General features: G+C 36.3%; 1 protein-coding gene across 2 annotated transcripts; it reads right to left on the minus strand.

Annotated features, from left to right (window-relative positions):
- Positions 1-3,700: 3,700 nt before the first annotated feature.
- On the minus strand, positions 3,701-13,329 carry LOC132051801 (methylcrotonoyl-CoA carboxylase subunit alpha, mitochondrial). Of its 2 annotated transcripts, XM_059443015.1 has the most exons (16): positions 12,953-13,329; positions 10,951-11,072; positions 9,758-9,905; positions 9,389-9,526; positions 9,106-9,201; positions 8,973-9,032; positions 8,129-8,221; positions 7,946-8,057; positions 7,333-7,437; positions 6,322-6,458; positions 5,977-6,211; positions 5,730-5,887; positions 5,512-5,628; positions 4,388-4,630; positions 4,184-4,279; positions 3,701-4,005 (listed from the first exon to the last, which is right to left on the minus strand). In XM_059443015.1, the coding sequence occupies exons 1-16, from the start codon at positions 13,277-13,279 to the stop codon at positions 4,000-4,002; spliced, it is 2,193 nt and encodes a 730-aa protein (XP_059298998.1). In that variant the 5' UTR covers positions 13,280-13,329; the 3' UTR covers positions 3,701-3,999. The 2 variants fall into 2 exon arrangements, with proteins under 2 accessions (XP_059298998.1, XP_059299007.1); XM_059443024.1 differs by lacking the exon at positions 10,951-11,072 and having other exon boundaries at positions 12,953-13,124.
- Positions 13,330-14,076: the final 747 nt, after the last annotated feature.

The following is a 14,076-nucleotide window of genomic DNA, read 5'->3' on the forward strand; positions in this document are numbered from 1 at the left end:
TTAGAAGCCACTAAGGTTGTTTTAACTTATAGCTGTGAAATTCTTTTTTTGGTACTGAAATAGACAGCCACTGAACTGAGAAAGGAAGGTCGCTGTTTATTTGTAGTTGGTATTTCGGCAAAGTAAGGAATCAAGGAAGGATTAGTAAATTGAACTCCAAGATAATTAAAAGTTTGAAAATGTCACCCTACTGTTTAGTTACTTTTTCTAAACATTATCAAATAATACAGACATTACCAAAGAAACAACATTAACAATAACCACAAAGAAGAATAAAAGATACCACGTAAGAAACAACGAAACCTCATCCAGATGAGTCACGAGGAATTATCATCTCCACTTCCACTTAACATAATGGTTGACATTCAAATTACGGTGAAATTAGTGACAAGTTACTTATTATTCGAGGAAAAGCTCACTAATGAGAATAACGGAGGCGTATCCAAATTTAGAACATTATAAGTTCGAGTAGGAGATTGATCTAGTACAGCTCATTTGATTTACTGAATCCAAAATCTATTTTCATAATTATTTGATAGATTTTTTGGCACATAAAAGATCCAAGCCAAAATTTACTGGGCTACCGAAGGACCCATAAGTTGTTAACTAGATTTTCAGCCCTAATAACAATAATATAAAGAAACACAAAGAGAAGTTGCAAAACAAAAAAAAAACCAATGTCTAAAAAGGAAAGAAAAACGAAAGTAGAAACTCCCCTTTTGGCAGGTTTAGAGCCGTTTTGACACACATGATATGGAGTATGGCCAGATGCTATCTCCAAAAGCTAAAAGCCTATTGCTAGGCCAAACTTATAATGGATGCAAGACATGATCTTTCATGCACACATTTATCTATTAACCATGATAAACGATACGAATGTTTACCTAAATTTTTACACTGTTTAAGACAGTATTTCTTGTTTCGATGTTTTTAAAACACCGGGTGTGGTAAGTATTTACTCTTAAATGAGAGAGCATATATTTACTCCCTCCTGTCCCCAACTTACCACTTAAGCGTGATAAATAAATAGAATTTAATTTAATGTAAATTCAAATGAATACAATTTCCTTTAATAAGCCGAGTCCAAGTGGTTAAAAGCTACTTTTATTAAGTTAATCCCAAATGGGTTCAATCTTGTTTTACAAAAAGGGTCACTTTTCAAGAATCTTTCTGATAACCCCAGAAAAAAAAAAACAGTGAATAATTCAAACAACTGAAGAAAAAGATGAAGAGATCTTTAAAGAGAGAAAAAAAGAATGAGACAAGATTGGAAGTTGGAGTTGTAGCAAGTAAAGCTGTACGTGTGGAAAAAATAATGTTGAAGTTTACACTGTGTTTGTCTTTTGCTTTTTCTCTTACCACAAAAAGACATTGGTAGTAATAAAAAATTGGTTTTTTTGGTTTTGGACTATGTTATAAATGGACATAAAGCTATAATTTTTTATGCAGTTGCCAGTTAATTGAACATATATATATGGCTTCTGTGATTTGTGAAGCTTTTTGAATATCTAATGTAATTCGTTACAACAACATTGAAGCAATACTGAAGATGGAAGTTTCACCACCAAGGATCGTGGTCAGATGGATAGGATTCCTCGATCCTTAACTAGAGATTTCGAATTCGAGCCTTGGATATGAAAAACCCCTTAAATAGGCCTTACATGGCGTAATTAGTCGGGACCTGAATGCATATTGAACATCAAGGGAAACAAAAAAAAAATAGAAGTTTCTGCTTAGCGTATGCAAATGACTCGACCCAAAATTGGGCTTCCAGAAGCACTGCCCAAGTTGCCCCATATCTACAACTGTAATCATATATTACTAGGTTTCTACGTCCAGTTCACCAAGATTATATGTCTGAAGTTAATTCACCTAGCTAATGTCTTTTAATGATGTTTATAAGCTGCATTCAAGAGCTTAACCATTTAAAGCAGCATCAAACAATAATCTGAAAATTCCAGACACAATGTAAAGTTGTTGGGCTAAACGGCCCAAAGATACTCTTAACATGATGTGATATTGTCCGCTTTGGGCCAAGCCCCCACGTTTTCCCCCAAAAGGCCTCACATCATTAAAAGTATCCAACTCCTTATAAGTAGCTCCTTTTTCTTTCCAGCTACCAATGTGGTACTTTGTTCGCACACCCAACAATCTTCCCCTCGAACTAAATTCCACGTGACTCATTATCATACCACGGATCAGATATTCAACATGTCTGTGTGCCACCCACATTGTTAGAGTATTTACGGTCACCGAAGCCCAAAGGCTGTGAATGCGTTTTCAAAGCTACGGGTAAATGTCGTAAACCGGCCCATAGACGGGCAAAGACACTAAGCCGGGCCCCACGCCACACTCCGCCATCTTCATACTCGTCCCGCCAAATCATTGGAACTGATACCACCCGCACGGTTTTCCCCAAAAGGCCTCACATCATTAAGAGTATCCAACTCCTTATAAATAACTCTCTTTTCTTTTCAACTATCAATGCCACTTTGTTCGCACACCCAACAATCTCAGGCACTAAGCCGGGCCTCACGCCACACTCCGCCATTGTCCGCTTTGGGTCAAGCCCGCACGGTTTTCCCTAAAAGGCCTCACATCATTAAGAGTATCCAACTCCTTATAAGTAGCTCATTTTTCTTTCCAGCTACCAATGTGGTACTTTATTCGCACACCCAACAAAAGTTCCTATTTCAAAATGCAGAAACAGACACAATGCATGTCCATATCCAAGACTAAACAAGCAATGAGCATACCTAGATCATATTTTGTTCCAGGGAAAATGAGTGAAGAATCAAGAATTCTTGAAAGATACTACAGTACATAATTTTTGGTGTTCACTGAGAGTGTATTTTAGTTTTCTTCTTCATCCCATCATCAATTTCCTCTGAATCAGGGCATACATCTTAATTTTTGTAATGACAAGTAATCCACACAAAGGGCACATAAGAACTTGCCAAAACATGGATGGAAGAGGGAAAAAAGATGGCAGGCACGGGGATTATCCCAACGTCTGGGGAGAAGAATAATCACAAAATTCCCTTATATTACTTCGGTTGAAAGGGGAAAGCAAGAACAAGGAAGAGTATATTGTTAGATAATTGACAAAACATTTAAACAAATTTTCACCTCATCCATTTTCATAAAACGATACCCTAATTGGTTTTGAGCAACTGCATGACTAATAATTGTTATTACATGCATAGATAAGAGCTACAAAAAGTGTTGTTCGCCAAAATGTGTAAGACGTCTTAACCAAGATAGATAGAGTTTTACATGATAATCCTCAACACTTGAAAAATGAGCTTACACCCCATCCTTAAATTCATTTAAAGTTAAAGAATCTCCCTAATCACACAATATCTGAATATTCTTGTAGATTTGTCAAGTTTGCCGTTCAGATTGCAGCCTAAATGAACACAGATCAAAGAACTGAAAGAGAAAGCTATAGTGCCAGGGAGATTATTAACGAGTCACAAGGAAAATAATAATACAAACTGCATAGATGCGTCTGAATTGGAATATAGCTAGCACGATAACGTTGTTTGTTAAAAGCGTGTAGTCTCCAAACAGCAAACAGCAGAGCCACATTTTTAGGTTACGGAATAGTTCCACTGACGAGTTCAAGACGAAAGAGGAAATGGAGAACTACGCATCATTAATGACGGTGAAATGATAGAAGAACATGAGAAACAAGACAAGGCAAAGCTCACCTTTTTCTTGCAATAGCCAAGAAATACCTTTCTGAACTAAGCAGAAAGAACTTTGCTTGTATATCTTAGCAATGAATGAGCAACCATTCATCATCTACCACTAATCCAGACAATTTTTGAGATGGAAAGTCTTTTACAAGTAAATGTATTTGAAAACAGTAGATGAAACTCCAAAAAATTTTACATGTCAATGTTGTTATTCTTATACCTATAGGATGTACAGTCCACCTAGGAAGGCCATAAATACAGTTGTCTAGGATGATGTTGTCATATCCTCAGGATAATGTCAGTCCTGTCAAAGGTTAGAACAACTAATTCAGTATATGCTTTCACCATTATATGCTGATGTAGTAATGATATTGGTGCAACATGAAAGAATGTCCATTCTAACAAATATAGATGTTATATGCAATATTTATTACATGTAAATGTGAAACCAAGGCCATGAATCTTAAAAAGAGAAGACTAACCTTGAGAGCAAAGAGTTTAACACCATCTTGGACCGATTGGCCCACTTTGACTTCAAGCCCTCTTACATAACCATTAGCTGGTGCTTTCACGACATGCTACTCATAGACAATGTAAAGGGCAGAGAAAACAATAAATTAAAACAGCCAAAACAATTAAGCCACTCAGGAGATGTTAATCTTAAGTTGCGGTTGTAATATACAAACCTCCATCTTCATTGCTTCTAATACTACCACAGGTTGTCCCTCCTGAACCTTCTCCCCATCCTTCACCAATACTTTAACCAATAGACCAGCCATGGGTGCAATCACAGTGCCAGAAGGATAAGATGTCGCCATCCTAGCAGTCTTTTCTGTCGTTTCATCATCATCAAAGATTTCAAGGCCCATCCTTTGTGTGAAGTGATGTTGGTAGTTTCCATGCCATATGTGAATATGCTCAATGTAATCCTGCAAAAACGGAAGTTTGGCTAACTCAATTTTGATCGAGTTCTTTCCCTGGTGACTACTGCACTCTTGATCAAGGGGCATGAAATTCTCATGAACCAAGACAGAATGTGCTAAAGATATGCAAACCCTTTATCTTCAGTCCAAAGTGTATTTAGTAGACCAACTAGCATCATTCCAACTTAGTTGTTAACGTATTCAAACTAGGCCAACTGGCATTAGTTCATCAATTAACACAAGCTTCTCAGTCTTTATTTCTATTCTGTAGCAAGTATGTACTTCTACCATGAAAACAATATACATGTACTAACGTACACATGAGTGTGCACATGCATGTGTATGCATGTATGTAAGTATGTGTATTAGAGGGGAAAAAGTTAGGCATTCCAATAACTCCAATACAGTAAGAACTTTCATATGATAAGCTACTTTTTATTTTTATTTTTAGTTTTATTTCTGTTTTTATTTTTAGTTGTAGAATGTTAGCCTGAGATGGAATTAAATGGAGAAACATGACCAGTGAGGATTTGGTATAGCCGACCCCAACTTGCTTGGACTAAGAAGTAGTAGTTATTCCTGTTGTATGATAAGCTCCTTTTTTAGTTGTATAATGTTAGCCTGAGATGGAATTAAATGGAGAAACATGACCAGTGAGGAGTTGATATAGCCGACCCCAACTTGCTTGGGACTAAGACGTAATTGTTGTTGTTGTTATATGATAAGCTCCTTTTGAGAGAGTGGGAAGCTATCATGCATTGCCAATGATTATATCTATTTGTGGTAGAGGGAAAAATCTGATCAGCCTCGGCATAAAAATAGTTGTGGGTTTGTCAAACATGATGTATGCCAGGACAGATCAAGACCTAAAATATATAAGGTGTTACCTTGGAGTAAGCTGCCAAGCAGACATTCAGGCTTAGACCATTGACCTCAACTCTATAGTCATTGTTGTTTAGTTGTGTCACTTGGATCTCCAAACCAGGGGTTTTGCTTTCTCCTGTCTAAAAATATAGATCATTTTGCTGCAAATCGAAAAATTGACTGGCAAAAAGAAATTCGACTATAGCCATTCTGTTATATCAAACAGAGAAATTATCATTACCTCAACTAGGTATTTCCCATCTGGCAAATAGGTGATGGAGACTGTCAAAAGACTTGAACCGCTACTACTGTATTGATTTTCCCATTCAAGGTCCACTGTTCGTTTAGCACAATGATGGACTCTGAATGGAGGATTACCATACCACAAATGGAGGCCTCCTGCATATAAGAACAGATCAATAAACTATGCATCAGCTGTCAGGACTAAAGCACACTTTTGCTAAACACAACACTACTTTAGTACTCACCAGGAGCCTTATCCCTCAATGTTGCAAGTTCCTTTTGGCAAATGCATGCAGCTGCAATGGATGCAGCATGTTTGGCAGCACTATTAGCTTCTTGTGCTGCTATTGAATTGGAACCATCTATGAACAGGTCATCCTTGTACTGCTCAATAAAATGAGTTTCTACTTCACCATTTTGAAAAGCCCTGTGGCTGGCAAGCTTAGAGAGAAAGTCTATATTGGTGGGTAAACCTGCAACCTTTATTAAATGACCAGTGATTAGTTCTCAATTACTAGAATATTCTCCATTATAAACTATTGATTCTGAATCAATACCTGCTAGGTCAAGAACAAAAGAAAAAATCAAACCTGAAACTTTGACAGGCAATCTTTCATTTTTATCAGTGCAGAAAGGCGGTCCTGTCCCCATACTACTAGCTTTGCAATCATGGGATCATAATGCATGCTTACTGTGTCCCCTTCCTCAACTCCAGTCTCTACTCTAACTGCAATTGTGTATTAAAGTCATGCGAGTGCAAAATATACAGCTCAACAATAATTAGCAATTTGCATAATCAGAAAGACAAATAAGCTGATAGATGATCAGCAGAGAATCCTCTATGGATTAGTATCGCAACTAGCTTCAGTAAATATGTTATAAATATGTTATAGTATCAGTCAGCAAATTGTGGACCACTGATCTTGTATCAGGTATCTGTGATGCTACCCTTCCACAGACCCTGCATGAAAGTGGGATGCTTCATGCAAAGGGCTGCCCTTTTTTTATCAGACAGCAAAATTAAGCAACCTCGCTTGATATTTCAAAGGCCTTGAAGTAATTGACTACTAGCTCGAGTTGAAGAGCTTTTGGCTAGGCAGTGTAAAAGGAAATCCAGCTGATAATCAATTCCATATAACAATTTTTGACATGAAAACACTGATAGATCTCCCTGAAAGCCATTGCATACATTTTCTGAGTGGATGGGGTTTTAAGATAGCAAGTCACTTTATATATATAGCAACTCATAGACATGAAGATCTTCAGAAATGTGAGAATGGGTAGCAAGTGCTATTATTCCTATTCAACACCAAGGAAGCAGTTACGCATCTGCTCGTACGTTTTGCAGCTATGGATGATGCCTTTTACATGGAAACTTGCTTCACATTTAAGATTTGATGCTAGTACGGTAATAAAAACAATCTACATAAATCAAGGAACAATGTGCAGTTGATATGATAAGAAGTTAAAAAAAACTGCTCATATATCTTGCTTCCCTCAGAGAAATTGAGGGCTCTATCATGTTTCCTCAGTGGCAACCCAGTTAAAGGAGGCCTTATGTAACTTCTCATAAATCAGATACTCATAGTATGGATCTGCACCTGCTGATGTAACTGTAACAGGACAATAACGATGAAGAACACCAGTTGCTGGAAGAAATCCTTTTGGAACATTTTCAGCATAAATTCGAGCTTCAAAAGCATGACCTGGCATCAAACTGACAAACGTTAATATCTACGAATTTTCCCATATGCTTTAGGGTTAACTTTAATTTAAAACTCCTATATTTGTCTAGTAATAAGAAGAGTTCCCTGCAACAGTTTACTTCAGAGAAATTTCTTCACGCAGGAATTCCACTGATAAATAAGTAACTAATTATACTAAGCTCATTTTGTGCTAGTCCAACTCTGAAATGGAAATTTCTGCAGAACCATTCCATGCATCGACTACATTAAACTAGATTAATGTTGTTGTTGTTATTTTTGTTGACTACATGAATCTAGAAGAACAACTTTTTGTTATAATGAAATACAGTTTCCTTCCTGGAAGTAACGGGCAACATTATATATCAAGAGTCGAGCTATCGAATCGTATGCAGTCTTGGTATATCCAGGTCAGAACTCTACGTTCATCCAGAAGATCCTGCCAATCCAGCACTTTGCCAAAATAAAATTTGGAGAACTGAAAAGCAAGCTAAACAGTGTAAACTCTAACCTGAAAGTGGCACCTCTGACTGAGTCAAGGGAAGCGGCTCCCCATTTGCAACACGTATTTGCCACTCTACCAGATCTTGACCAACAATCATCTCTGTAACTGGATGCTCAACCTGACAAAGAGTGATTATATCCTCTGCTCTGCTGCTACTACAAGGGAAGGGCAGATACTGATCAAAAGTACCTGAAGACGGGTGTTCATCTCCATAAAATAAAACTGTCCAGATAGTGTATCAACTATAAACTCAACAGTTCCTGCACTGTGGTAATTAACTGCCTTCAAACATAATGGACGGCTGTCAGGTCAGGAGAAACAATTGAGAACAATATCGGAAAATGATTTGAACAGCCAGCAGACAGCAGCACTAAGGAACAGATCATAATATTAGAGGTTTTTTCACAGAACATCTCTTCCAAACAGAAGGCTAGTGATACTAATTGATCAAGAATTAACTTTATCATAGCAGAATCTGTATAGGAACTCAATACAACAATCACATTACACACAAGAACGAGAGAGGGGGAGGGGGAATATACGATAGCGAGAGAAAATGGAGAAATTTGTCTTATTGGTCATCTAATGGCAATGTAGTAGAATGCTTTTCAAACTCAAATCTCCTTACGGAAACAAAGATTACGAAATTACTTAGAAAAAAAATGATAGAAATTAATTACTAGTCAAAGATGCAGGTTGACCCCTACATTCTACTTCTCTGCAATTATTGTTATTTGTCTCCTTATATGGCCTCGGGCAGTATTCACCTCATGAGCTAACTTTTGGGTTAAATTAGACCCAAAGTTCATTCTTCACTGTCATGTTCTAAGTAATTGCTGAGACTTGTGTACATGTGTTAATGCATAATTAATGCTTTATGATAGTGAAAGATAAGCACATATTTTTCTGGATTTCAGATAATCAAATTCAGCCAATAAAAAATAAAGGTATGTAAAAACTAGCAACCAATAAACTTGACAACTTCAAGAAGACTTCCTAATTTGTACAGAGAAAACAGACAAATTCATCTGACCTTAGCTGCAGATACAGCTGCTTGACCCAGATGCGAGCGGAAGTCAGAGCTCACGTTAGGCTGCGGATAACAAAGTTTTGTCAACCTTTTAGGACACTTCACGGAAATAAGGAAAATAATAAAAAAGTCTTACAGCTGGAGCTTCTTCTATTATCTTCTGGTGTCTTCGCTGCACACTACAATCTCTTTCATAAAGATGTATTATATTACCTTGTTTATCCCCAAATATCTAACAAATAAATGAAAGCAAGCTGGAATTATATTTATGAAGTATGAAAAAGGGCAAGGCAGGAAAATACAACAACTACAACTAATATGCCTCAATCTCAAGCTAGATGGCGTTGGCTATTAATCTAACTAACAAGAAAACAAAAATTGAAAGGACCTAGCAGTCAATCAAACATAACAAGAGTTACCTGGACTTCTATGTGTCTTGGTTTAGTGATATATTTCTCCAGTAGGATTGTACTTATACCAAATGATGCAGCTGCCTCACGTTGGGCCCCCAAGAATGAGTCCGCAAATTCATTTGGACTCTGAACAATCCTCATACCCTGAAATTAAACAGGTTAGTAGACAGTAATTTTCTACTATAGAACAAGATAGACAAAAGCATTTGTTCAGACATACTTTAGCTATCCTGTTGGCATTATAAGATTTCTTCTTATGGTGAAATCTTTAATAGTAATGGCCATACACAATAAGATTCGATCGCACAACTCGTAAGCTAGAAATCAAGTTTGCATTCCTTCAAGAAAATAAGTGTATGTTAACAAAAGGCAAACCTTCCCTCCACCTCCATGGGTTGGCTTAATTAAAATAGGATACCCAATCTTGTCTGCTTCCAACTTCATAAAATCAATATCTTGCTCATCACCATGATATCCAGGCACAAGTGGAACCCCAGCCGCACCCATTATTCTCTTTGAAGCACTGATGGAAATATCCAGAGAAAGAAAGGAAATAAGCATGAATTGTCAGCAGCCAAATGCAGCTGCATACTGCTAAATTACAACTTCATTAGAGGCTAGCAGTTGGGAGTGCTATTCAGATTACATACTTTATATTTCGAAGTAATGCTGTCAAACCCCAGCCACATAAGAACTCACAGACAAGAAACATATGACAGATCATTTCATAGAAATGCATGCCGAAAATGTAGGTTGATGCAACGTGATTTAACATTTGCATATAGATACTCTCTATGTCATTGCTTAATCAATATAGGAGAATCTGAAATTATAATTCACACGCAGGTGATATAGGATTAACATTTTACCCATAAGTCTTGTCAGGATTATTGTCATGTTCCATGTCAGTTGCACACGGGGCCTTTGCAAATGTTATGCTTAGCCCCATGAAACACACTTGAACAACTTTAAAAATCCATTGTTTATGCATAGATATTTTCTAAGGCTTGCTGCTACGCAAAAATCGACATTCCGGTCTTGCACAGACACAAACAGCTATCATATTAATCCCAATGTCACAGTCAGCAGCTTCTAAATCGCCAAAATGCATGTAGTAGATGCAAATTTGTGTCTGGTGCAAACAGTTAGTACGCATCTATTCAAGTATTAGTGCAGTCAGTTTACACTGGGGAGATTTAACAAAACTTAAATCAACTATATCGATAAAAAATCAGAAAGCAATGAGATGAAACATGATTGTCCACATTCAAATGTGGGAAAACTGAAAAATCATAAACAAAGAAATGAGATGAACAAACACAGAGCTTCCATTCTTCCCATAACAGTAGACTATTAACATAATTCCTTCTCCTGCTGAAATCCAAAAGGGTATGACCAACTTCCTAAGATGATTCATAATCCTAATTCAAAGTTATGCCTTTTAATCTCCCTCACAAACCAGAACTAGCATTTGAATGAGTCGACTGTTGTAGCATGAATTAACTTGAGAAAAGCAAGTGGGATACGGAGGCATAACTTGATAGCAAGTGGAATGCAGTGATCTCTACCTTTTATCACCCATGTCGCGGATTGCAGAGGCAGGAGGTCCAATAAACAAGAGACTCTCATCCTCACAAAGTTGAGCAAAATCGGCACTTTCAGATAAGAAACCATAACCTGGGTGGATAGCCTAATTATAAAATAAACAAAAATATAAACAAGAGATCCTCTCTGAATGTTTACATGTCGGTAATCATTTAATCACCTACGACAAATTTTAATATGTGAACCACAGGAAATTTGGAATTATCATGAGTCAAACAAGGAAAAGAAAAGGTCTACAGAAATCATAGAAACAATTATGTTTATTGTAATAACTAGACTTTTTTGAAGATCTTGTCAAGTGGCAAGAAAGGCCATGTTTTCTACTCAAGAAATAACATATTTGAGGATGCACCATAGCATCACAAAGTCTAGCCTCTAGTCCAATTGAACTTTACATTAAGACATAGCTGGATCTGAAACACTAAATGAGTAGAGTGCAATATAGTACACCTGTCAAATTTTTTCATAAGTTGGATAGCTAGGGGGGAAAAATCATGGAATTGTCTCTTATATCTCCTTTAGAAAGAGAAAGGTAAAGTCAGTGATTTCTAGAGATGTATAATTATAAATACGACCATGACTTGAAACGCGTATCTCCACAATCAAAGATAAAGCAAAAATATGCGTTGCTTTCACATCCAATCTCTTAACCATTAGCTGTCCCCAAATGTTAAAAGAAACTACAAGCTTATATATTACACACTGACATCCCATATAAACAATAGTATAACTAATGTATCAAAGTTCTTTCTGGGACAACCGAAAAGAACAGATGAAAACAATAAAGCCCAGACACACATTAAAATCAACGTTTGATCAAAAGCTATTCTGAAAAAAGCTTCTATCCTAGCTGTAATATCGCTTTTGATCACTCAAAAGATTATCATTATTTATATTGACATATGCCTAAAATTACATTTTCGAGCCTTAACCATGATTTTCACTGGTATGAATTAGATAAACATGATTAAAATTGTCATCTTCTCTTCTTTCCCTTTTCATTTCGAGAATTTTCCTTTTTCCTTTACTGGTGGGAGGAGAGGGTGGGTCCATTGATCACCTACATAATGCACTCCTGCTCAGTAAGTACTTATTGGCCTAGAAGTTTTTACAAATGGATGAGACAGTAGATAACGGTAGTGAAGAAAAAATTGAAATATTACATATTGTTGTCATATAAGAGACCTAGATACATATCAACCCTTGGAAAATTAAACGTAAATACTAGCATAAATGATGACTCTAGCGTCTTAACATATCCAGAGCACAGAACCATATTTCCTAGAGAGAGCACCGCACGCCCCTCACGGGCATGATTTTTTATGAGCCAAGCACATGGAATAGCGGTAAGACTCGAACCCATGACTTCTCTCATACTCCCTCCCTCCATGTTTACTTGTCCATGTTTGACTTGGCACACCCCTTAAGGAGCAATAAATAAAATGACAATTTTACTATATCACCCCTAATTATTATAAATCATCTAAATAATTGAAATCAATCAAACATACTTTAAAAGTTGTACAGCCACAAACAATTTCTTGAAGTTTCCAACCCAATTAGTGGCGAAGCTAGGATTTTTACTAAGGGGGTTAAAAAATATACAGAAATAAACGCGCGAAAGAAGCCAAGGAGATTCAAAATCTACAATATACATAAAAAATAATTTAAACTTTGTATATACAGCGTGATTTTTCGCCGGCAGGGTGTTCGGATGAACCCCTTGCCCCTTACTGGCTCCGCCCCTTAACCCAATATTTAATAATAAGGGTAAAATAGGTATGAAATGGTAAATTATCTCTTGGTTTTCGAAATGGACGGAGGGAGTACCATGTTAAGACGCTTTAAGCGAAATGATCACACACTTCAACAATTTTAACTACATATAGTTCAATTCAAAGCAAGTAACAGTGTCCAGACATACTCAATCAATCAATAAAAAATACAATTAAGAGCATAGTATACCTGTGCGCCTGATTGATTAGCAGCTTGAATAATAGCATTAGAATTCAAATAACTCAAACGAGCAGGTGGTGGACCAATTCGAAAAGCCTCATCAGCTGACTTAACGTGCAAGCTATCTCTATCAGCATCACTGTATACTGCAACTGTACGAATCCCTAACTTTTTAGCTGTTCTTATAATTCTACAAGCAATTTCACCTCTATTTGCTATCAGTATTTTCTCAATTCGTTGATTATTACAACTCTTTGTGGAGTAAAGTGATGTTTGTGGGAAAATGTGGGGTTTTGTGTGCAATTTTCGCCGGAGTATGAACGTCATCAACGACATTGTTATGAGGAGTTGTGGTTAAACAGTTAACTTGGTCTAATGGAATAGCTGTGACATTAAAAGTTACTTATAGGCTTATTTATGGGGCACGTGAAGTTTGATTTTATTCGAAATTAAGTATTTTAGGTATATATTTATTAGAATTAATTATATTACTCCCTCTCGCTCAATTTATTTGTATTTTTGATTTTTTGATAGTCAAATTTTTTAATTTTGATCATGTGTTTAAACATAGAATTTTTAAATCTTTCGATATAAAATTTATATATTTGAAAATTACGTACAAAATATTATAACTCACCATAATTAAAAATTTAAAATATTTAAAAGATATGAAAAAATTACGGTCAAAGAACAACTCGTTTGACTCTCGAAAAATAAAAAGTGTCAAACAAATTGACGGATGGAGTACTTTTTTAGTCTCAATTTAAAAGTTTTAATTTGACTGAGCATGAAATTTAAAAAATAAAGAGATGCTTTTAAATATTACGATCTTAAATTAAAGATGTGTTTAATTTTTTAAATCACGCGATCTAAAACTTACCATCTGAAATATAAAGATACGCTTATTTGGGATAGACCAAAAAAAAAAAAAAAAAAAGGTAAGACTTGGTTGACTGATAAGTGTTTTAGATAATAAAGGAACAGAGATTTTTTTTTATTTGAAGTGGTGCAACCGTATCATGAGTACGCCTTAATGGGGTTTGAATTGATCCATAAGGCCAATATGACGTGGAGATGCTGTGGCGACTGCCGTGCTCGTTTTAAATTCGGAATATATTGGCGATAAGATCACT

This window comes from Lycium ferocissimum, chromosome 1 (genome assembly GCF_029784015.1).
Source record: "Lycium ferocissimum isolate CSIRO_LF1 chromosome 1, AGI_CSIRO_Lferr_CH_V1, whole genome shotgun sequence".
NCBI classification, from domain to species: Eukaryota; Viridiplantae; Streptophyta; class Magnoliopsida; order Solanales; family Solanaceae; genus Lycium; species Lycium ferocissimum.